Here is a 21498-nt window from a genome sequence, read left to right as displayed (position 1 = left end):
AAGAGATGAGTCTACAAGGAACCGATATCCGAAACCCTTTTCATCTTTAACATGATGGTGTGGCCCATGAGGACTACAGGTCCCAGCATGCACTGCTCCAGGGTCAGGCTACTTACAGCAAGATGGTGCATTGCAGGATGAAACCTGCTGCCTTCTGCTCTGTATTAAAGATGAGTGGCCATGAGCCAGCATCATAGAATCTGTGGCCCACTTCCGGCCACTCACGGATTAGAGTGTTCGGCTAACAGAAGGGATTCTTGGCTTGTAAACCAGCACTTTCCATTCACTGCTGATAATCAAACAGCAGGCTCACCCAGCCACGGAGAGGAACCTGAGCTGGCAGCTCTTGGACATTGACCCTTGGGATTAGCCATTCCGCAGATTTCTGCTTCTCCCACCACAGCGCCCGGGACACATACAGTCTCGCGCTCTCAGAGCGGGATCAGCAAATAAAACACGGAGGCAGAGGGCGTTGTTCAGTTTTTATTACTAAATAAATAGTTGTATAAATCTTGTGCAAAAATGTATATGGCGCAACCACTGGCCTTTTGGGGGATGTAATGGATAACGCTCTCATCTTTCCTGCTCCTCTTCGTACTAGTGAAATATCCCTCCCAGGGATGGTACAGTCGCCTCCCGATAGCTAGAGAGAGGGCAGTGCTTAGCAGCCGCTTTATCACTCCCTGGTGAAACTACTCTCAGGTTAGGTGGGTCTCTCTCCCGGTGTCACAGGTACCAGCTGGAAAGTCAGTGCTGCAGAATACTGGCTCTTCCGTTCTCCTGCCTGAACTGGCTTCTTTAAAACTTGACTCTCATCTCTCTTGTTAAGGCTGGAAACTTGGCTAGAGCTGGCCTGGGGAGCTACCGGTCTGGAGAATAATGGCTCAAGGGGAGCCCATCACGAGACGGTTACAACGAGGCTGGACAAATCCCTGAGGCAGCCAGGAACAATCCTGCATTGGCAGTGGAAAGCAAAGGGAAAGGAACGGGGCTCCCAGGCCTTTTCCATCACTGACGCCTGTGGTTTTTACCAGACGGGGTTTGGAACTGAATGGAATGCCCCACTCCAGTTGCCTGCGTCTCTAGTACAGCGGGGCAAAGGCTGGCAAATGGCAGTGACAAACATTCGTTTGTGTAAACTTCAGGACTGTGCTTTGCCTGTCCACGGCCCCCCCGATTTACTCCTCGTGAACAGTTTCACAAGTGACATTTTGGTCCCTAGCACCTCCAAAGAGAAGAACTGGGACACTGTACTTGTGCACAGAAGCTTTGCACGCTGACTGTGCATGGCACGAATTTGCACAGGCATTCACACCCTGAATATTCAAGGACCAACTTGGAAGATTTCTGTGGGCGTGGGACCCATCCAGTCAGGGAGCAGAAACAACGCCATGTGACTTAAGTGCCCAGTCATAGAGTCTGCATTACAAAGAGCATGTAGCGGGCACAACGGGCACAGGGCAGAGCCAGCAAGCAGCCCTAAGGCTCAGTAATGGTGGCAGGGCCATGCCTCAGCTGACTCCAAACAAAGTCATAAAACCTACGTCTATTGGCAGCTAATTCACCAACTCTTCACCCAGCTTCAGTGGCCTCAGCTCCTGCAATAGGTCGGATGCTTGGGAGGAGACTCAGCAGCTGGCATCACTGCCCCAGCACACACCTTCCCTGCCACCCCTTCAGGCCCTTTGTCAGAGCAGAACTCAGTGGCAGAGGAGACCGTGGCCCGATGAGCCCCTTGGCGCTAACTGAGCCGGTGCCCTGTGGGTAACAGCAGCGATTCCACTGCATGGAGCCCTGTCCTGCCAACGCAGGGAGGGAAATGAATGGTGCAGCCGCGGTGTGTTGGGAACGAGCACTGGAACTGGTCACTGATTAACACACTTTGTGCAGGGAAATGGGCAGCTGTGGCCCAGAGCGGGGTGAAGGGGGGAGCTGCCTGAGACAGAGACCAGTCCCTCTGTCTGGGCCGTCTCTCCAGAGAGCCACGTTAAGGTGAAAGCAACCTCTGCAGGGAGAGGGAGGGAGCCCCGTTGCCCAGGACGTTGGAAACAGGCTGATCTAAGGCCTGGAGAACATGCTGTAGGGAACCTCCCTGCACTGGGCAAGCTGATTTCTAGGCTCTCCCGCAGCTTGTGGAGGGCACAGACGGGATCCCTGGCTAGGAAAGGGCTGGGGGATCTGCACTAGGCCCATGTGCTTTGGCTTTGCAGGGGCACCTCTGGGGTCGGGTTTGTTAGCACTGACGTTTGCAGAAAGCAAAGGTTAGGCTTGAACGCCGACTCCTGGGAGGAGGCAGCTCAGACAGATTTGCTGTCTGTCGCTGGACAATGGCGTCCCCTTGCCCAGCTGATTGTTGGGGAAGCTTGTGCAAATGCACCGGTGCCCCTGGAGATTTGCCCATGGCTGGGAGTGGGGTTCCATGTGCACAACACGCTCACTGGTGCCACTCACTAGGCACAAGATTTCATTCCCCAGGGGACACTGGGCAGTTCCCGGTGCAGCTGGAATCCTGGTGCCAAGGGCAGGGGTACGCATGACGCGCTCACTGAGACGCTCTGCACGCCGACAGACTGGCTGCTGCCCAGCCAGGGGAGTGTGTGCCCAGGGCAGCCCTGGCACAGCACCCAGGAAGTGACATGGCATCTCAGCACTGGCCGGGCTCTCCACCAGGGCCCCAGCACACACAAACCAGCATGGGCAGGACGAGAGCAGGGCATGGGCACACCGTAGGGGTGGCAGAGTCAGATGCTACCCTGTGAGCACCTCATGAACATTCCCTGCAAATCCCTCTTCTCTCCACAGCCCTGCTCTGCACTTCATGACGGTCAGGCTCAAGGGGTCCCGAGCCAGGGGCTCGGCACTCGGAAATAACAAACAATAGCAAAATGATTATTTCACCGCTGCTGGTGTCGAGGCAGCCAGGGCCCTGCTGGACGAGCCCTTTCAGACCCCAGGGCCGTGCGCAGGGCTCCGGGAGAGAGCGGGGGCTCCGGCTGTGCGCTGCATGCCGCTGGCGGGAGGGAGGCTGTTTCAGAAGCTCCGTTGCTGGTTGGTTTCTGCCTGCCTGCACTGTGTGCGTCAGCCCCGCCGACCCACGCTGGAGCCTGTGCATGGCGGGCAGCAGAGGCTGGGCGGAGGACAGAGCCAGCGTTGGCTTCTCTCTTCGCGCCTGACCCCGCTGTTAGATGTGGGAGTCCTCTTTCCGCCAGCCTGAGGGATGCCCTTGCTTCCAGTCGTGCATGTCGGACGTCCCCCTGTTCTCCAGCGGGACCACCACCTCCTCCGGCTGCGAGCTCTTGTTCAGCTCCACCACCCGGGGCACCACACTCGACCAGCGATCTGCCGGACGGGGATGGGGAGAGGCCATTTAGTGGGAGTTACCCTGGCACGGTAACGCCAACTCTCTCCACCCCCCGGTCTGGATTTTACCCCTGTGGGCTCGTCCAGCCCTCATCTCTCCCCCTGTCTCTGCTCCTACGCCGGCTTCCTCGGCCCCCTGGCTCACTGCGTTGATCTCCGCACTCCCCACCCCCACCTGCACGCCCGTTTCAGCAGCAAGGGCAGCACTGCTGAGCCCAGCCAGCCCCTGGCCAGCGTCCTTCACGCCTGCTGGGATGCAGGGAGGCCTCTGCCCCAGCATCCCCATTTGCCAACACCCCCTGTTTAGAGATCAGCCAAAGGAGGCTCCCCCAAGGGCACAAAGCAGGTTACGCTGGAGGAACATGAACATGCGACTCCTTAACTCCCATGAGATTCCAAAGGTGCCACCAAGGGGCAACCCCCCCTCTGTCCCCAGAGCCCAGATTCCTCCCACAGAGCAATGCCCTGGGTCCATGGTCCCCCGTCCCACCACTCACCTCTGCGCAGCCGGCCCACTGTGTGGGAGAACCCGTAATACTGGTATGTGTCGTTCTTGCCTGGATCCTCGTTGATGATGCCCAGATTCTGGTTCCAGTGAGACCAGTTCACCTCATCGACCCTGTGGGGGAATGAAGGCACTCCTGGGGCAATGGCAACGAATGGAAGTGGAGCCCAGCCCCACCCCTCCCGCAGCGGGAATTCCCCTGGGTTCTGTCCTGCCCCATTCAGGCTCTTACATGGGCCCATCGCCACGGTATCTGGGCAGCAGGATAAGAGTGAGTGCCACTGGACAGTGGGGCTGTGCAAGGGGAGTGGACAGTGGGGCTGTGCAAGGGGAGGTGCATGGTCCATGCAATGACCAGCAGGAGACTCAGTCACTGCCTTTCCCTCTCCCAGGCCTGAGCTGCCCTCCCCAAGGAGCTGCTGGCAGCTGGTGTGGGAGAGGCGGCAGGGATGGGAGCAGCCCCCTGGAGCAGCCAATGCACTGGCAGACCCTTTAGCAAACGGCAGGGCTCAGCCTACGTCCAGCAAATGGGGCCTGGCAATGGGGGAGGGGCTGGGGTGTACCCAGAGCCAGGAATCCCTCACACCAGCTGTCCCTGCTCCCCAGTGATCTGGAGAAAGCCCATGAACACCGGGTGACATGCCAACGCCAGCAAGCTGGCTGCATGAGAGTCCCCAGCCATGGCACGGGCCTGTCACAACTCATTTAGCACCAGCCTGGCACCATGGTTCTTCCCAGTGCAGCCCCCTGCCCCAGGGTTCCCCCAAAGCACCCCGGCCTTCCCATGCAGCACGGCGGGGTGAGACAGGCTGGGGGAGCCCGTCCCGTTAAACGGCGCCAGGCTGCGCTTTTGGCAGCCTGGCTCCCGAGCTCTGGACAAGTCGGGCCCTGGCTTTTGTCTTCCCTATAGGTCCCCCAGGACGCTCTGCCGACTCGCTCTGCCAGGGGCACCCTGTGCCATGGGACGGCCCCCATACTTACAGCCGAGCCGCGGCCACGCGAATCGGCCACTGAGAAACAACTAGTGATTAAGCCCCACACAGAGTGGCAGAGGCGCTGCCTGGCTCCCGGTTAGTACAAACTACTAGGCTCTAACGAGGCCTAATTATGAATCAATGGAGAAACTCCATGAAACACTGTCACACCTGGGAGTGAGAATCCCTCCTTCATATTTACCTGGCTGCTTAAATACGACTGCTGACCCCCGCTGGGTGCCTTCATTCCTATGCAAATGAACCCGCCCTTCGTTAACAGTGCAGCCGCAGGAGCCCATCAGCTCGCAGCACGTTTGGAGCTGAGGGGGTTGGGGGGAGATGCTGGGGAGGGGGCTCAGGATGGAGGTTAACTAGCCCCACGGTTCGGTTTGTTTATGGGTGTTGTCAGGATAGGCCCAAGGCTTCTGGGGTCTGGGCTTCCCAGGGGGTTGAGTCCGAGCCCAGGTTGAAGGCACTTGGCGAGGCACTAGCCTCTGAGCTACTGGCCACCTGATTCCCCACTGGCCCCCAAAGCTTGCCTGAAACACCATCTCCGGTCCGGCGTGCCATCGGTGCCCTTCCCCACGGTGACCATCTCCCCCGAGCGGAAGGCTTTCCTCAGGAACACCGGGAAGGACCTCTCGATGTCCAGGATGGTGGTGGCCCACTGTACAGGGAGGAGCACACAGGCCCGTCAGCCAGACTGGAACCAAAGCGGGGGGCTGGGCATCTGACTCTGGCTTCCAATGAGCGCTGGGAGGACTGTGGGAAACCCCACCCTGGTGGTCACACGCTCCCTCAGATGTCCCTCAGGCTGGGAGCTTGCTGGGGCTAAGGCCAGCCACGCGCTGCAGGGAATGTCCCTGGGATGCAGGTGTCACTCAGCTCCACAGCTTCGCACCCCTGTTTCGCCTGAAATCCCCAAAAGGGCTCAGACAATCATGCCGAGCTCCCCACAGCCAGGGTCATCCTGGGGCTGCCCCTTCTCAGTTCGTTCAGCGCCTCCCTGGGTTAGCGGCACAGGCCAGTCCTGCCCCTAGGTACCCGAGTGTGACACCCGATGCAACCGATGGAAGGTGCATGTGTATCTGAGGGCAGGAGTGTCCCTCCTTCCCATGAGGCTCCGTCAGGGGAGACACCCCAGTCTAGAGTGCAGGACAACACAGGCCACTCTCCTGCTCTGGCCAAGCGGGTGGGCATGGACCAGATGGGACCCGCCAGGTCATTTCCATGTCCAGTCCCTGAGCAGGGGAAGAGAACATGGCGATAAAAACGCCAGAGCCCTTTCTACACCACAGTTCCCCCTGTGCTACCCCAGTAGGTGCCTGCTGGGAGAAGGGGCAGGCACACCCTAGCGTAGGGGCTGGCACACCCTAGTGTCCAGGGCTGCGGACCCGGTGTCCTCAGCAGGGCATGCATGCTAATGGATGGGCCATCACCAGTTTGGGCAGCATAGAGCAATGGATCTCAGCCTGGGAGCTGAAACCCCAAGGGGCCACCAGTAGCTCGGAGGGCAATAGGCCTCAGCTGCTCCCATTCCCCACCTCCAGGGCTCCACTGCACCACCTGCGTCAGGTGCTCCATAGACGCTAGGAGCATCCCATAAACAGCCGTCCTCTCCTGTGCCTCCAGGACAGGGCATGGAGTCAGCATGGAGGATTCTGGGGAGGAGGCCAGTCTGTGAGCAGCTTAACATGGCCTCAGCAGGCCCCTTGCATTCGGCCTGACAAGGTGACTGTCCCTGGCAGCCAAGGCCTGGCCAGACGTTACCTGTAGCTTCCATATGTGCTTGCTCTCCTTGGAGACCTGCCCCACCGTCTCCCCCATCAGAGCGATCAGCATGTTGAGGAGCAGCACAAAGGTGAGGATGATGTAGGTGACCAGCAGGATGATGAAGACGCCAGGGTACTTGGCGCTCTCGATCATCTCCAGGTCGCCCATGCCGATGGTCAGCTTGAAGAGATCCAGCAGGAAGGTGCTGAAGGTCTTGCTGTCCCGGCAGGACGGGTAGGCGGGCACCGTGCAGTTGGACTTGTCTTGGTTGCAGGCCTCGGCACTGGCACAGGGGTTCAGGAGCGAGACCAGAGCTGGGTCAGGGGGAGGGATATGGGTGAGACCCCCAGAGAACTCAGCCAGGGGCTTAGCTGGGAGAACTGGCCAAGGCAAGGAAGGGCGCCAGTCAGTGTCACCACCTCTCTGGATGACTCGTTAGGCTGCGCAGCCGAGCGCCGCCTTGCTGGGAGCCTGCACTTGTGCTGGGGACCTGGGCCCCACACTCTGCCCTCATCCCAGTCCAGCCTGGAGAGCTCCCCACATCTCCCAGTGGAAGAGTGAAGGCTCCCAAAGCCGAGGGTCAGAGAGCGAGAGCAGCACTCCCTGGCCTCCCTGCATAACTCCCTCACTAGTGCCCCAGGGTGCAGAAGAAGGTAAATGAATGTCCAGCTCGGGCACTCAGCACCTATACCACAGCCCGAGCCACCCTGCGCTGACACCTCTGTCCACTGGCACACGAGCCTTTCCCCACAGCTCCCGCTCCAGGGGATCTGAACAATAAATCCTGGTGAGATTCTTCCCCTGACCCCGCAGAACTCAGCCCTTTGTCTATCCGGCCACCGCGTGAGAGCCTGGAAGGGTTGCCAAGGGCCAGTGCCAATATGCAGTGTTTTCCCTTTAACTTGGGCCACGGTTCTCCAGCTCGGCTGAGCATTACGCCAGGGCCCATCTGCTCCCTGCCAGATTCCCCACTCCGCGCACCGAGCTAGCATCCCCTCCACAGCTCCCACGGACGTGCCGTACCTGAAGCATAGCCGATCATGAAGAGCACGTAGACCAGGAGGAACCGGAAAAGGTCTTTGAAGAGGATCTGAAAAAATCCCAGAGGCAGAACTTAGCTGTGCTGGGATCAGCGCCAGCTCCTTACGTCCCTGGAGAGCCCCACAGCAGCGACTTCGCTGAAATGCAGCCATCCCTGGGGGGGGCTATGCCTCCCGTGACAGGGCCATGTCCCACCCCTGTCTTCTGCTGTCTGCACAGACTCAGAGACACCCCAGAGCAGTTCATTTACCTTTGCTCTTCCTGCCCACACACAACAATCGTTTACAGCTTCCGTTTCTCCTCAGGTCTCTGCCAAGGAGAGGGAAGAGCTCTCGCTACCCAGAGATCCGTTCTGGTAGCCTACCTCTCTCTGCCCTGCACTTCCTTCCTCTGCCTTCTTATACCTCCTGTGCTAATGGGCCAATCCGCTCATTAGTCCACTCCCAGCACATTCTAATCCACTAATTAGGCCCCATCAGGTCCACCCTGGGGGGAATTAATGGGTGTTTAGGTGACCAGAGTGCTGGCTCCAGCACCCTGTCACGCAGCTGTTTAACAGCACAAAGAGATGCCACAGGAACATAGAAATTACTGGGCTGGATTGGCCCCGAGGTCCATCTAACCAAGCGTCCTGTCTCAGACAGGCCGGCACCAGATGCCTCAGAGGAAGGTATAAGAACCCTGCACAGGTCGATTGGGTTAATCTGCCCCGGGAAGGTGTCATCCTAAACCTTAATAGCTAGAGATTGGCTTAATCCCTGCATCCCTTCCACCAGGCTTTGTTTGCAGGCAGCAGTTCAGGACAGGACAGGGAGACGACTCCTGTATCCAATTGCAATGGCTGGGTTGGTTTAGGGAGAAGAATGGGATTGCCTGGAATCTGGCCAGGACAGAGGTTAATGCTCCGTACACACCTGCAAAAGCACCGGGAGACCCTGGCCCTGGACCCAGGCACATCTGTTACCACGATCAGGTGCATTATGATACCACTGTGCTGGGGGCTGCACAGACGCATAGTGAGAGACAGCCCCAGCTCCAAGGAGCTCCCCGTGTAAATAGCGGTGCACGTGCACACACACACAGAGGGGAGGGGGGCTGGTCCCTGCCTGACCTTCTGAATCATGATGCTGTAGGTCCCTGTAAGTTTCAGGCCTCTGGTGAAGTAAAGTGCGTTCATCCAGCCCAGGACCAGGGCAAAGACCATGACAGCCAGGTAAGCTTCGATCCCCGCCAGGTACAGCGCTGCCGTGATGATCACCAGCACCGAGTAGATGAAGCTGAGGAAGAGCAGGAGGATTCAAAGGCAAGATCAAAACATCCCCCTGGAATGAACCAGCCCAGGAGGGTCGAGCTCCTGCACGCTGCCAGTCCCGCCCCAGGGCACCGTACGAGCAATGGGACTGGCTACCGCCGCTGTAGCAACTTCCAAAGCGCCTTAGCAGGGCACCCCCGCCAGCCGACTGTGGGCAGGCAGCAGAGCAGTGTTTTTGTGGCGATCCAGAGCAAGCCCACCACCCCCATATGCAGTGCCCTGGCAGCTTCAGTTGCGAAACCCACACAGAGCACAGGGCAAGGCACGCCGCTGATTTCCATCCGGAGGATGAGATCCCTGCTGGGACGTGAACCCGCAGGTGCAGGGATGTCAGGCTGCTGAGCCGGCCCCTCGGAGGCGGCATCCCCTGCCAGGGGGCAGACACAGCGAAGGCTGGAGAGAATTCTGCAGCCGCGGGAGGAGATCTTGGGATTTCTATTGGGATGCCTGGCGAGAGCGCCAGAGACGGCATGCCGGGAGGCCTCTGCACTTTTGTCCACTACAAAGGAGACTCCATCAGCACCAGGCCGGGCTGACATCTCCCCGAGACACGGCTGATCCCAGCACACCGGGCACCTGCAACCGCCCCTTCCCTTCCAAATGCATTTCCAGGGCTGGGGGTTATTGACATCGCATGGGCGCTGGGTGGGGTACACCAGGGGCAAAGGGCATCGCGACTTACTAGAGTAGCTGGAAGGAGCCGTCTATAAAGAACGAATTTACCCCTGGACATTTCTTCATAAACAGATCCTTTAGCTGAGGAAGAAAGAAAAGAAGGTGGAGCCAGGGCCTGGCGGACGGATCCATGGAGGCAGAGGGTGGGACCAGCCGGGGTGCACACAGTGAGCACATCCTCGCAGGGTGCTTGCCGGGGTGGAGGGAGGACTGGCCCTGCTCCACCCAGAGGAGGGGAGGTGAAGGGAGCTGCCCAGCGGGCTCAGTGCTAAGAGGCTCCAGCCCCACCCGGCCCCGCAGGGATGGGGCCAGCGCTGGGTTTTATCCTAAATTTGTAAATGCAAAGCCGTCTCCGTCTCCATTTAACCCTTCCCCTGCTGTGCAGGGAAGCCAGACCCACGGGTGCAGGGACCAGGACTGGCACCACGAGAGATTCAGAAAAGGGACCGCCTGCTCGTGCGAGTGGGTGTGGCCCCAAGGCGTAGCACCACCGGCTTCCATGGAGCACAGCTGGTTTACACCCGCTGGGAGCGGGCCCCCAGGCTGCCAGCTCCCTGCAGCCCCTGCAGTGAAACAGAGGACTTTTTTGGGTGTGTTAAATACCCTGAATTAGAACTCCCAGCCCCATGGCCCACCCCACTCTGCCCCTGCCCTGCCCCAGCCCGTGACCTCGGGGAAGCTCTGGGGAGATTGGCAGGAGCAGTGTGAGGGGGCTGCAGCCCAAGGGGCAATTGCCAAGCACAGTACAGATGCGGCCCCGCAAGGGAAGGGTGCTCAGAGATTCCTGGGAAGGGTGTGGGTGCCCACTGAGCTCTCCCGGGGCCAGGCAGCTCGGTGTGTTCTGTTCGCAGGGGAAGCGTGTGTTGCGGGGTTTGTGGGTCTCAGGGTTGGGCCCTACCCCTTGTGTATGTGTGACACAAGACACCTGTGCAAGTGCGAAGTGGCAGGATGGGGGACACTTGTGTGAGGTCAGGACACACTCGTATGAGGTTTGAGGGAGTGGGGGCACTCGTGCGAGGGACACAGAGGCACTTGTGGGCATGGAGGCTCTAGTGCAAGACAGAGGAGGCACTTGTGCAAGGGGGTGAATGGTTTCCACTTACATTGGTGAAAAAGAACAAGACTCCGGTGAAGAGGGTTATGATCTCCCCGGCCAGGCGCAGGTAGTCGATGGTCGTTGTGTAGGGATACGGCGGCTGCAAAGCAGGGATACGGTGATGAGAACATTACCTCGAAATCCCAGCACTCTGGCCTCCTACAGAGCCATGCACCCTGCCCCCACCCAGCACCATGCCAGTCTGCCCCGGGCAGAAACGAGAGCCCTCCCCTCTCCCAGGCACCGGGAGCCAGACGCTGCCCAGGACATACCCGGTGCGGGCACCCAGACGGACTCACCTTCCTCTACGGGTGTCAGGCACTGGCCATTGCCAGAGGCAGGGATCCCAGAGGGCCCAGTGCTCTGAGCTGGCACAGCCGGAGGTGGGATCTGGGCCTGTCTCCCTGGACTCCTGGCCCGGCCTGCCAGGGCCCTGGTGTGGGCTGCAGCTCCCAAGGGGCAGGGAGACCCCCTCCCCGGGCATTAAACGGGCTGGGCTCTGGGGGAACCGCTGGGGACTGCCTGAAAGCTCAGCTCTGTGTACAGCCTAACCGCGGGAACCTGCTGCTCCTGCACAGATCCACAGCAGCCGCCCTGAGCCCCAGGGACCCGCCGGGCCGGGCGGCGGGAGACTCACCGTGCCCTCCATGGGGCGGTAGTAGGCAATGAGGGTGAAGACGACCATGGCGCTGAGGTAGGAGATCACGCTGATGTAGAAGGAGACGGCCCCGAACTTCCGCCACTTGTCGCGCAGCAGCTCGTTGATGGGCTCCACAGCGAGCATCTCGTGGCGGTTCTGCAACAACCCAGCACACTGGCTGTGAGCTCAGGGCCGGGGGACGGGGCTACACAGGCCACACGCACACCTGAGCAGACGGGGCAGCCAGGGGGATGGAGACGGGGCGGCACTGGCCATGCCCGCGGCCAGGGGGATGGAGACGGGGCGGCACTGGCCATGCCTGCGGCCAGGGGGATGGAGATGGGGCGGCGCTGGCCATGCCCGCAGCCAGGGTGAGATGGAGACAGGGTGGCGCTGGCCATGCCCGTGGCTGAGGGGATGGAGACGGGGTGGCACTGGCCATGCCTGCGGCCAGGGGGATGGAGATGGGGCGGCGCTGGCTGTGCCCGCGGCCAGGGTGAGATGGAGATGGGGTGCCAGTGGCTGTGTCCATGGCCGGGGGATGGGGACGGGGCAGTGCTGGCCGTGCCCTTGGTCGGAGGGATGGAGCCAGGGTGGCGCTGGCTGTGCCTGCGGCCGGGGGGATGGAGACAGGTGGCGCTGACCATGCCTGGCCTGGAGTCGTGTCTGTGCATGAGCCAGGTAGCATCCTCCCGAAATCTTCACAATGGCCGAGGCATTGGGGGCTGGGTCCTGCAAGGGGCCTGCCATGCCTATGGGCCCTGCTCGGCAGCCCCGGCTCACATCAGGCTGTGCACCCACCATTTGCTGCCTGCCTCCCTGGTGCCAACTCAGCGCTCACCTCGATCTTACTGTTGTACACCAGGATCTCCAGGACAGACACCTCCTCCCCACAGGTGTCCAGTGAGGAGAGGTCGTAGAGCGAGGAGTAGACGGGCCCATAAGCCCAGTCCTTGAACTTCCGGGAGAGGTGGCGGGCGTCCTCATCTGTGATCTCCCTGCGGATGATGTGCTGGAACATCTGGAGGATGGGGGGGAGGGGTGGTCACCCACAGCACGATGTGTATAGAGAGCGACGCTGCTCACAGCCCCCCGCTCTCCCTGCAGCCCTGAGCAGCCGGGTTCAGGGGGTTCCACTTGCTCTAAGCATCCAGGCCAATGTTGTCGGCAGTGGCTGCTGATTCTGGGCACCCAACTTTGGGCCAGGTTTTCAGAGGGGCTGAGTCTCTGACTGTCTGACACACCAGCCCAGAGTGTCCCACGCTGAGCACTGATGACTGCGGCAGCCAGCCAGAATCAGGGGCCAGCATGGAAAGATTTGGCTTTAATATTCCCATAGCAATTGCTGTGTGATGGAGGCTCTTCCCCCGCTTCCTCGCCACCCCACACCTGTTTTACCAGCCCGGAGAGCACCTCATTTTCTCAAGGCCCTGGGGTAACTTTTCTGCCTGACCATGATGGGCTGGGACCCCTACGATGCTGCCAGAGTGGCCCAGGGGGGTGCTGGGGAGTGAGACCCCGAGGCCTGACAGGTGCTGGGGACCCCCCAAGGCCTGCTCCCTGGGTGGAAAGGCGCAGCAGTGACCGGCACGGCTGTACCACTGTTTCCAGAGGGGTAACGTCATACAGCGCCTGTTCTGTCACAATCCCCGGGTCTTTGACTGGAGACACCCCCTGCCACGTGGCACTGCAGCGCGGTCCCAGCTGCACGGTGCGGGGGCAGGAGGACACGGTAGCAGAGAAGGGAAGTGGCGCAGTCCAGACACCTGAGAGTCATTAACCGAGCTGCCACCCTTATGCCCAAGATCAGGGACCCCTTGCCACAGCCGTTTGTCTTGTAAGGTCTTAAGCACACAACCCACTGGAGAACTGCGAGCGGCCGCTAGGGGGAGGCAGTCACCAAGCCACAACCCAGCCAGGCCCGAAGTCACTGCCCAGAGCAGCGCACCCTGGGGCGATCAGGGGAGCCAGCTCCTGCTGTGGGGGGGGTGGGAGAGCACCCAGGGGTCCTGCACGTGCCTATCCCAGCATGTGGTGTCTCATCCGGCGCATCGGGGACCCCAGCAACCATGCGGGTAAAACCAGCCAATCCCTGCGCGCGCAGATGAACTCCCGCAGGACAATGCTAACGGACCAAACCCCCACAGCGCCCAGGGCTGCCCTACCAGCCTCCTCCTCAAAGGAAACCTGCCTTTCTAAGTGGTTTCTTGCAACATGCGTTAACCCCTTGTGCGGAACAATCCGTCCCACCCTCTATTTAGCTGGGACCCCCTGGGTCCCTCATCCAGCCCTGAAGAAGAGCTCGGAGCAGCTCGACCCACCTTGTCCCTCTCACCAGCAGAAGCTGGTCCCATAAAAGATATTACCTCAGCCACCTTTTCTCTCTCGTATGCTGGACCAACAGGGACTTGGGGTCAGTCCCTGCTGCCCCGTGAGCCGAGCGCTCGACTGATGTGCTGGGTCGTCATCGATGCACAAGGACACACTCGCTGAGCTGAACTCGTGTACACAGGCTGCCCCCAGTACAGAGACTGTCCCGTCACCCCAGAAAGGAGCCCTGATCAGCATCTCCTGCCCTTCTGGGGGTGCCACTGCCATCCGGGGGAGCTGCGGGGGCAGTGGGGGAAGAGGGGCTCTCGCCCAGGGGCTGGCGGAGCTGGATTTGCCTTTCCCTGCGGCAGCAGCTGGAGGGGGACAGGGACGGCAGGCCCTTACCCCGATCTTGCCGATCTTGGCCGCCATCATGAGGGGCGAGAGGCCGTCGTTGTTGAGCAGGGCCTCCAGGTTGGTGTCGGGGAAGAGCTTGGCGCACTTGATCAGCAGCAGGTCGTACATCTTGGTGACGAACTTGGTGTTCTCCCGGGTGTTGTCGGCGATGGCCACCAGGGCGTGCAGCACCGTGTTGCCCCGGGAGTCCTGGCGCCGCAGGTCTGCCTGCTTGTGCGCGTTCTCCGTGAGGTAGTGGACGATGTGCGGCTGGTTGGTGCAGGCGGCGAGGGAGAGGGGCAGCTCGCCTGGCAGGGGAGAGAGCACGATGGATGTTGGCCTTTCTCAGCCCCGCCACTCTCAGAACCGGGCTCTGGGCACCGGGCAGCCAGCTGGGGGAGCCAGGCCAGAGGCCTGAGGAGAAGCAGCTGCTCTGCTCCCCCAGGCAGCGAGCGAACAGCCAGTGGGGGGAGCAGAGGTACAGGCCTGAGCAGTGGTGGAGTAACCAGGAGCGTGAGTCTGTAATGGGATTGCCCAGGGAGGTGGTGGAATCTCCATCACTGGGGATTTTTAAGAGCAGGTTGGACAAACACCTGTCAGGGATGGTCTAGACAATACTGAGTCCTGCCTTGAGTGCAGGGGACTGGACTAGAGACCTCGCGAGGTCCCTTCCAGTCCTGTGATTCTATGTGTGATGGCGCACACACCGTGACTGCATGTGAGACTGTTCATGTGACCCGACGGGGCAATCCCACACAGGTGGGTGTGTACCAGTGCAGGGTCCTGAGAGTGTAAGGGATTGCACACGTGTGTCACAGTACGCACACCATGACTGCGTGTGAGACTGTTCATGTGACCCGACGGAGAGATCCCACACAGACTGGTGTGTACCAGCGCAGCGTCCTGAGAGTGTAAGGGATTGCACACGTGTGTGACAGCACGCACACCGTGACTGCGTGTGAGACTGTTCATGTGACCCGACGGGGCGATCCCACACAGACTGGTGTGTACCAGCGCAGCGTCCTGAGAGTGTAAGGGATTGCACACGTGTGTGACAGCACGCACACCGTGACTGCGTGTGAGACTGTTCATGTGACCTGACGGGGCAATCCCACACAGGCGGGTGTGTACCAGCGCAGGGTCCTGAGAGTGTAAGGGATTGCACACGTGTGTGACAGCACGCACACCGTGACTGCGTGTGAGACTGTTCATGTGACCCGATGGGGCGATCCCGCACAGACTGGTGTGTACCAGCGCAGGGTCCTGAGAGTGTAAGGGATTGCACACGTGTGTGACAGCACGCACACCGTGACTGCGTGTGAGACTGTTCGTGTGACCCGACGGGGCGATCCCACACAGGCGGGTGTGTACCAGCGCAGCGTCCTGAGAGTGTAAGGGATTGCACACGTGTGTGACAGCACGCACACTGTGACTGCGTGTGAGACTGTTCATGTGACCCGACGGGGTGATCCCACACAGGCGGGTGTGTACCAGCGCAGCGTCCTGAGAGTGTAAGGGATTGCACACGTGTGTGACAGCACGCACACCGTGACTGCGTGTGAGACTGTTCATGTGACCCAACGGGGCGATCCCGCACAGACTGGTGTGTACCAGCGCAGCGTCCTGAGAGTGTAAGGGATTGCACACGTGTGTGACAGCATGCACACCGTGACTGCGTGTGAGACTGTTCGTGTGACCCGACGGGGCGATCCCGCACAGACGGGATCTGTGTACCAGCGCAGGGTCCTGAGACCGTAAGGGTTTGCACAGGAGGCCAGGTCATTCTCCAGCAACGCGTCAGTTCTAGGCCCCTGCTGACATGGGGGAGGGGTTCGTTTTGGGGTGATCTGTGGGACACGGAGCTGGTGAGACCCCAGAGTCCATCTCCCAGGCCAGCAGGCAGACAGGGACACTTCCTGGCACCCACACCCGGGAGCTGGGCCGAGGGGCGGGCAGGTCTGGCTCATTACCAAGCCCCCCATTGGGGCATCCCCCTCACCGGAGGTGGCTTCTCCACCCGCTCTTCCAGCTGGGGCCCCCCCCACCTGAGGACGTGGCCTGTCCCGTGCGCAGGGCCGGGCAGCGCTCCCCACTCACCGAAGTAGAAGTACCCGCCCTCGTTCTTGGGCTGGAAGAAGCGGCCGCGTGCCTGGGCGTGCACGTCCGCCCCCTTCTCCACCAGCAGCTCCACGTAGTGCTTGCAGCGACGCTCGATGGCGATGTGCAACGCCGTCTGGCCTGGAACCACACGCAGGCCCGTCAGTGCCCCGAGCCCCCAGCCCCAGCCCCGGCCGAGCCGGCGTCACGCTCCCAGCAGCCCACGCAGGGAGGGCAGGTGATGGGGGTGAACACGGCTCTGCCCCGGCCGCGGCTGAGCTCCCAGCAGCCCGCCCAGCGCTGGCCATGGCCAGGAATCCCACCCCCGTCCCGGCTCACGGCTCAGCCCCCACCTCGGTAGTAGACGTCTCGGAAGGGCGAGTTGATGAACTCCCGCATGTTGCCCGTCTGCTCCGCGATGGCCAGCAGCAGGGGGATGGTGTCGTTTTTGCCCCCGCTCAGATTCAGCAGCGCTTTGGGCAGGCAGGTCTTCCCCGTCGAGGGCTCTGCAGGGGAGCGGAGGGGCTGTGAGAGAGGGAGTGGGGCAGGCAGGAACAGCCTGGAGCTCAGAGCGGGCACGTGCCCACCTCCAGGGGTTCCACCTTCACCCAGCCACAAGCCCCCAGGCGTGCATGGCCTAGGAACGCCTGCGTTCAGAAGAGTTTCTTGTCACATGGGGGCCTCAACCCTGCTTGGCTGGAAGAGAGGCTAGTTCCCCGGAGGGGAACCCACCAGCCCCGATGCACTCACACGGGCACGGGCAGTGGCTGCGCAGCCAGGCTCAGGGATGCCAAGCTGTGTACGCACAATCGAGGGTGCACGCCCAATTTACCGTCACGACACGCCCCGCCACGCTGACTGCACAGGAAGCACCCAGCCCAATGGACTCTGCTGTGTCCCTCTAGATCCTGCAGCAAGGGCACAGGGCCTGCGCAGCACAGCCACTGGCTCCCCCTGAGCTGGTATGTTCGGCTCCCCCGCCCGAGCAGGAAGCCCCAGAGCCAGGCCAGCTGCCGGGTGCTGATGCTGCCCGTTTTGCAGCTCACCTCGAAACTCCTCGTCGGTCAGGCGCTTCTTGTGAGTCAGCAGGAAGGGGAGGAGCCCGTCCAGGGCGGCGGTCGAACCCCGGGACACGATGTCGAAGAGGATGGGCCGGTTAAACACCTTGAGGACTGGAGGCGGGTTGGGGGCCGGGGCCTTCGGGCTGTGGGTCTGCTTCCTGGAAAAGGGGCACCGTTTCTACAAAGAGGCTCTCAGAGCGCGCAGCTCCTCCTGCCACCAGCGCCGGCCTGACACCTACAGGGCCAGGAGCCAGTGCATGAGCCAGACACGGCCACTGACACGTCCTTTACTACAGCCTGCTCCAGGTGCCTGGGTGGGGCATCTGGTCTCCTGGCCCTTGACTTCGCCTCTGCCCCACAGCATTGCAGTTACCCAGGTGCACAAGAGGCAGTGTGACTCAGCGGGCAGGATACTGGACTGGGAGTCAAGACAGGGGGACTGGACTCTACCACTGACTCTCTTAGACAAGGTGCTTCCCTGCTCTGTGCCTCAGTTTCCCCATCTGTAAAATGCAGGCAGTAATACTTGGTCACCTGTGTAAAGTGTTTCATTTCCTGTGGAAGGAAACCCATCCGCAGTCACACTAGGAAACATAACTCAAGCTTCCCCCATTACACCACTGATTCCGGCACAGCTGGATGTTTCTACTAAACTGATCAGCAGTGCAATAGTTAATGATGCTGACATGTTAGCTGGTGTCATTAGGCTTCAGAATTAACACACCTCATTGAGAGGTAAGGGCCGATTCCCACCTCTCCTGGGGGTTGCTTCTGTTTCAGACAGGCAGCACTGTGCCAGGGCACATTAGAAATGAGGCTAGACATTTACTTTTAAAATATTAAGTTAAATTAAAGTTTAAGCTTTCCAGAACCTGACAGCGGCACCAAAACAGGTCTGGTACAGCTACCGCCATGGATGGGCTCAACCCTCCCCTCATGCCTGGCTCTGCAGGCCTGCCCCTCACTTCACAGGGCCCAGGGCCATCAGCACTTGAATTTCCTGATGTCTTCCTGCTTTGGAGGCCACCTGCCCCCCAGGGGACCCTGCATGCTCTGAGAGAGGCCAGCCGACAGCTGCTTGGCAAGGACTTTGCATCACAGGGGATCCAAAGAGTGAGCCTGGGCGCTGGTGCATGCAATTATCTCCCAAGATACAACTATACACGCAGCCCCTGTCCAGCTCCACGCTGCTGCTATCAGCAAATCCCAAATCCTCCCCTTACGTTCCAGGAGCTGCCCAAGAATCCCAGCCCCGTGAGGGGTCTGCAAATGAAGGGATCGTGTCTGCGAAGGAAGTCGTAACTCTAGCTGGCTGCACGGACCGAAATCCCAAGCAGCGCAGGCAGTGCGGCGGTAGCCGTGTCGGTGAGACCGGGTGGTGAGGTGATATCTTGTATTGGACTCAACCCCTGGGGAGGAGAGCTTGCTGGTCCAATACAAGATAGCTCCTCACCCACCTTGCTGCTATTTGAAATCCCCTGGCCAACAAGGACTATGTGAATGTGACACTGAACACTACCTGAACCCACTCCTGCTTAGAGGCTGCAGGCAAATGGGTTTAGCAATGCAGCTGTCACAGCAGCCTGCTTCCCCCGACCTCAGAGGGCCCCAGTCACAGTCCCAGGGTGGAGAATTCACACCTCACGCTGGGAAGGCAGCCCAGCAGTCGGGTGGTGCGTGCTCCATGTGGCCACGCAGAGCAGGGCTCGGTTCCAGGGCCAGCGAGAGTTACAGTGGCAGCAGGCTGATGGCCACAGAGGGGCAGGATGATGGATTAGGTCCTTTCCCAGAGCTCGAAAGTGTAATAAGCCTGCAGCGCCCTCCTCTGGTTACACTAGGACCAGCACCAATGGGCCTCGGGATGCAGATCTGCCCCAGCACAGTGAGCTTGCAGGAACATGGAGCCTCTTCCGAGTGCCTTCCACCCAAGGGGCTTTGCAAACCTTAATGCCTTTAGCCCGAGGAGACAGGCGAGCATCATTTCGCACCGGGATAAACAGGCTCAGTGACGACGGGGTGGGGGTGATGGGGGCCAACTCCCTTGCTGAAGGCCAGGGATGGCTAAATGCCACTCTCCAGAGGATACGGGCCCTCAGGCCAGTTCTGGGGACGCAAGCCAGGCTGGTTCGGGCACCTCTGTTGTCTCAGCTAATTACATCTAAACAAACCAGTCTCAGCTTAGCACCAGGCCTAGGCGGAGGGGAAAGCGCAGCCTGAACGAGGCTTCTCCCTCGAATCAGCCACTTACAGAACAAGGCGTCATTAAAGGAATTTCTACCTGGCCCTGCGAGGAGCGACCCAGGACCTTTGTGCAATGGAATGGGCTTGCCCACCCCAGGGGGTGCGCAGGGCTGGATCGGCCCAGGCAGTGCTGCCGGCACAAGAACCCAAACAAAGAGCTAACCTCACCCGTGCCCCGGCCCCGGCCTGGCTGGGTTCCAGCCTCAGAAACATGAGCAGCCCTTGCTTGCACTTCCTGGTAGGTTACAAGCAAACAACCCAGCTATTTGGGAGGGACCATTTGGGTGGCATAAGGGGCCAGGAATAAGAGTGACGGGGGGATATGTGGGAAGGGAAAGGGTGGCTAAACGCCAGGAGAACCTCCCTAGCAGATCACCAGATTGTTGCTATCAATGAAAACCTTGGCATGGCGCTTTACAAACAAATCCGCCCCACTCCCAGCCCCAAAGAGCTTCCCACAGGAACAAGGGGAAGCGTCCTCCTCTGCAAGGCTGCTCCAAGCTCTGGGGACGAGTCCTAGCCTGGCTGCCGGGGGCCCAGCACCCAGGTTGCAAAGCTCAGACCATCTTCAGGGGACAGTGGGGGAGTGGCATCTGGGTTCAGTTGGCAGCTAGACTTCGTCCACGGACCCCACCCAGGCCAGATCCCACCGGAGAATGTCCACGAGCTTTTGGTCCTGCCCCCATGGAAGTGAGAGGCCACGCTCCGGGGGGGGCAGGATGGGGCCTTCAGACCTGCCGGTCCGATTTCAGTTGTAGCTAATGTCCCTGCAGTGCTGGTGGGGGACAGCGATACCCGGGGGGGAGGGACAGTCAATATAGGTGCCACACCGTGCCCGTGGGGGCCACATGAACACACACACCCCTCCGAGCACTGGCCTCTGCCGCGGACCCCCAGCCCTTGGGAATGGAAGTGATTCAGGCAGGCAGGGGAGGGGGAGAACCCCAGCACCATCTAAGGCAGGTGACTGTGTCACAGGGTCATCCAGGCGCATGCCCCTATCCTAGAGCAACGGCCCCAAATGCTACTCCGCACACGTGGCTGCTGTGGGGCTCGGGACCTTGGCTGCTACGGACAGTCCGGGATCCCCCGCACCCCACACATATACAGGAACCAGGGCGGGGGAGGGAAGCGGGAGGCAATTCGTTCTCAGCTTCTGCAAGAGCGGCGTCTGCCTCTGTGCGCAGTACAGCACCATGCACAATGGCAGCTCTCCAGCCAGTGCCTGCTAAACCAGCTGGGAGCGTCTCTTCCCCTCCGATCCCCGCCCTCCCCTTCCCCGCTTCACTTGTTCTCTGGCCTGGGCAATGCCCCCCATCTCCTAGCCCCTTTCACCCTAGGATCTGCGGGGGGAGTGTTGTCATCCCTTTGCTACAGACCACGTGGGGACGGAGGTGTGGGATTGGCCCCAGGCCACAGAAGGGGGCAGTGGAGAAGACAGAAGGAAGGGATCTGACAGACAGCCTGAGCATGGGGGGACACTGCCTCCCAGAGCGGGGACCAGAACCCTGGGTCCTGCCCCCAGTCCCATTGCACTAAGCAGTCCTGGGTCCCCGTCAGTCCTCAGCACCTGAGGGCTCCTGTGTGGCCATCGCGCCGGGAAGCACAGTGGGTGCAGGACGCCAGCAGGGCAGGAGCTGCGTCATGCTGTCTGAACGAGCGCAGGGAGCCCCGGGGAGCGGAGCCGGAGTCTCTCCAGCCCATGGCTTGGCCAGCCCCACGGCGCAGGGAGTTTCTCCAGGACAGACCGGTGCATTGTGCCCTGCTGCCTGTTCTGGGGCGGGCTGGGCCTCCCTGTCCCCCGGGAGCATTTCCTGGCCCAGCCTGGCAGGGAGCGGGCGGGGAGCACTCCTTGAAAAGCCCATTCATGCCGGAGCCCGGTTGGCCACACCCAGCGAGGAGAGCCAGGCTGCACAAGGCAGAGTGAGACGGCCCAGCACAGAGCCCTCTTTCAGGGGAGCGCGCGAGAGGGGAATTGGCAGCCGGCAGCCCTGGCGAGTGCCAGTACCTCCCAGGC

The 21498-nt window shown here is 60.7% G+C and overlaps 1 protein-coding gene across 1 annotated transcript in view; it reads right to left on the bottom strand.

Annotated features, from left to right (window-relative positions):
• Positions 1 to 480: 480 nt before the first annotated feature.
• Positions 481 to 21498, bottom strand: part of TRPV4 (transient receptor potential cation channel subfamily V member 4) — a 41142-nt gene continuing 20124 nt past the window's right edge. The window contains exons 3-16 of the mRNA XM_044990374.1: positions 17226 to 17398; positions 16533 to 16685; positions 16180 to 16320; positions 14092 to 14390; positions 12218 to 12397; positions 11374 to 11532; positions 10744 to 10836; positions 9648 to 9721; positions 8765 to 8930; positions 7636 to 7702; positions 6610 to 6926; positions 5379 to 5506; positions 3858 to 3979; positions 481 to 3339 (exon numbers count right to left, since the gene is read on the bottom strand). Of these exons, the coding sequence (XP_044846309.1) occupies positions 3182 to 3339; positions 3858 to 3979; positions 5379 to 5506; positions 6610 to 6926; positions 7636 to 7702; positions 8765 to 8930; positions 9648 to 9721; positions 10744 to 10836; positions 11374 to 11532; positions 12218 to 12397; positions 14092 to 14390; positions 16180 to 16320; positions 16533 to 16685; positions 17226 to 17398 (2230 nt within the window). The 3' untranslated portion in view covers positions 481 to 3181. The remainder of the gene's footprint in view (positions 3340 to 3857; positions 3980 to 5378; positions 5507 to 6609; positions 6927 to 7635; positions 7703 to 8764; positions 8931 to 9647; positions 9722 to 10743; positions 10837 to 11373; positions 11533 to 12217; positions 12398 to 14091; positions 14391 to 16179; positions 16321 to 16532; positions 16686 to 17225; positions 17399 to 21498) is intronic.

Source organism: Mauremys mutica, chromosome 16 (assembly GCF_020497125.1).
Source record: "Mauremys mutica isolate MM-2020 ecotype Southern chromosome 16, ASM2049712v1, whole genome shotgun sequence".
In the NCBI taxonomy this organism is placed as follows: Eukaryota; Metazoa; Chordata; order Testudines; family Geoemydidae; genus Mauremys; species Mauremys mutica.
This window is presented reverse-complemented; position numbering and strand designations above follow the sequence as displayed.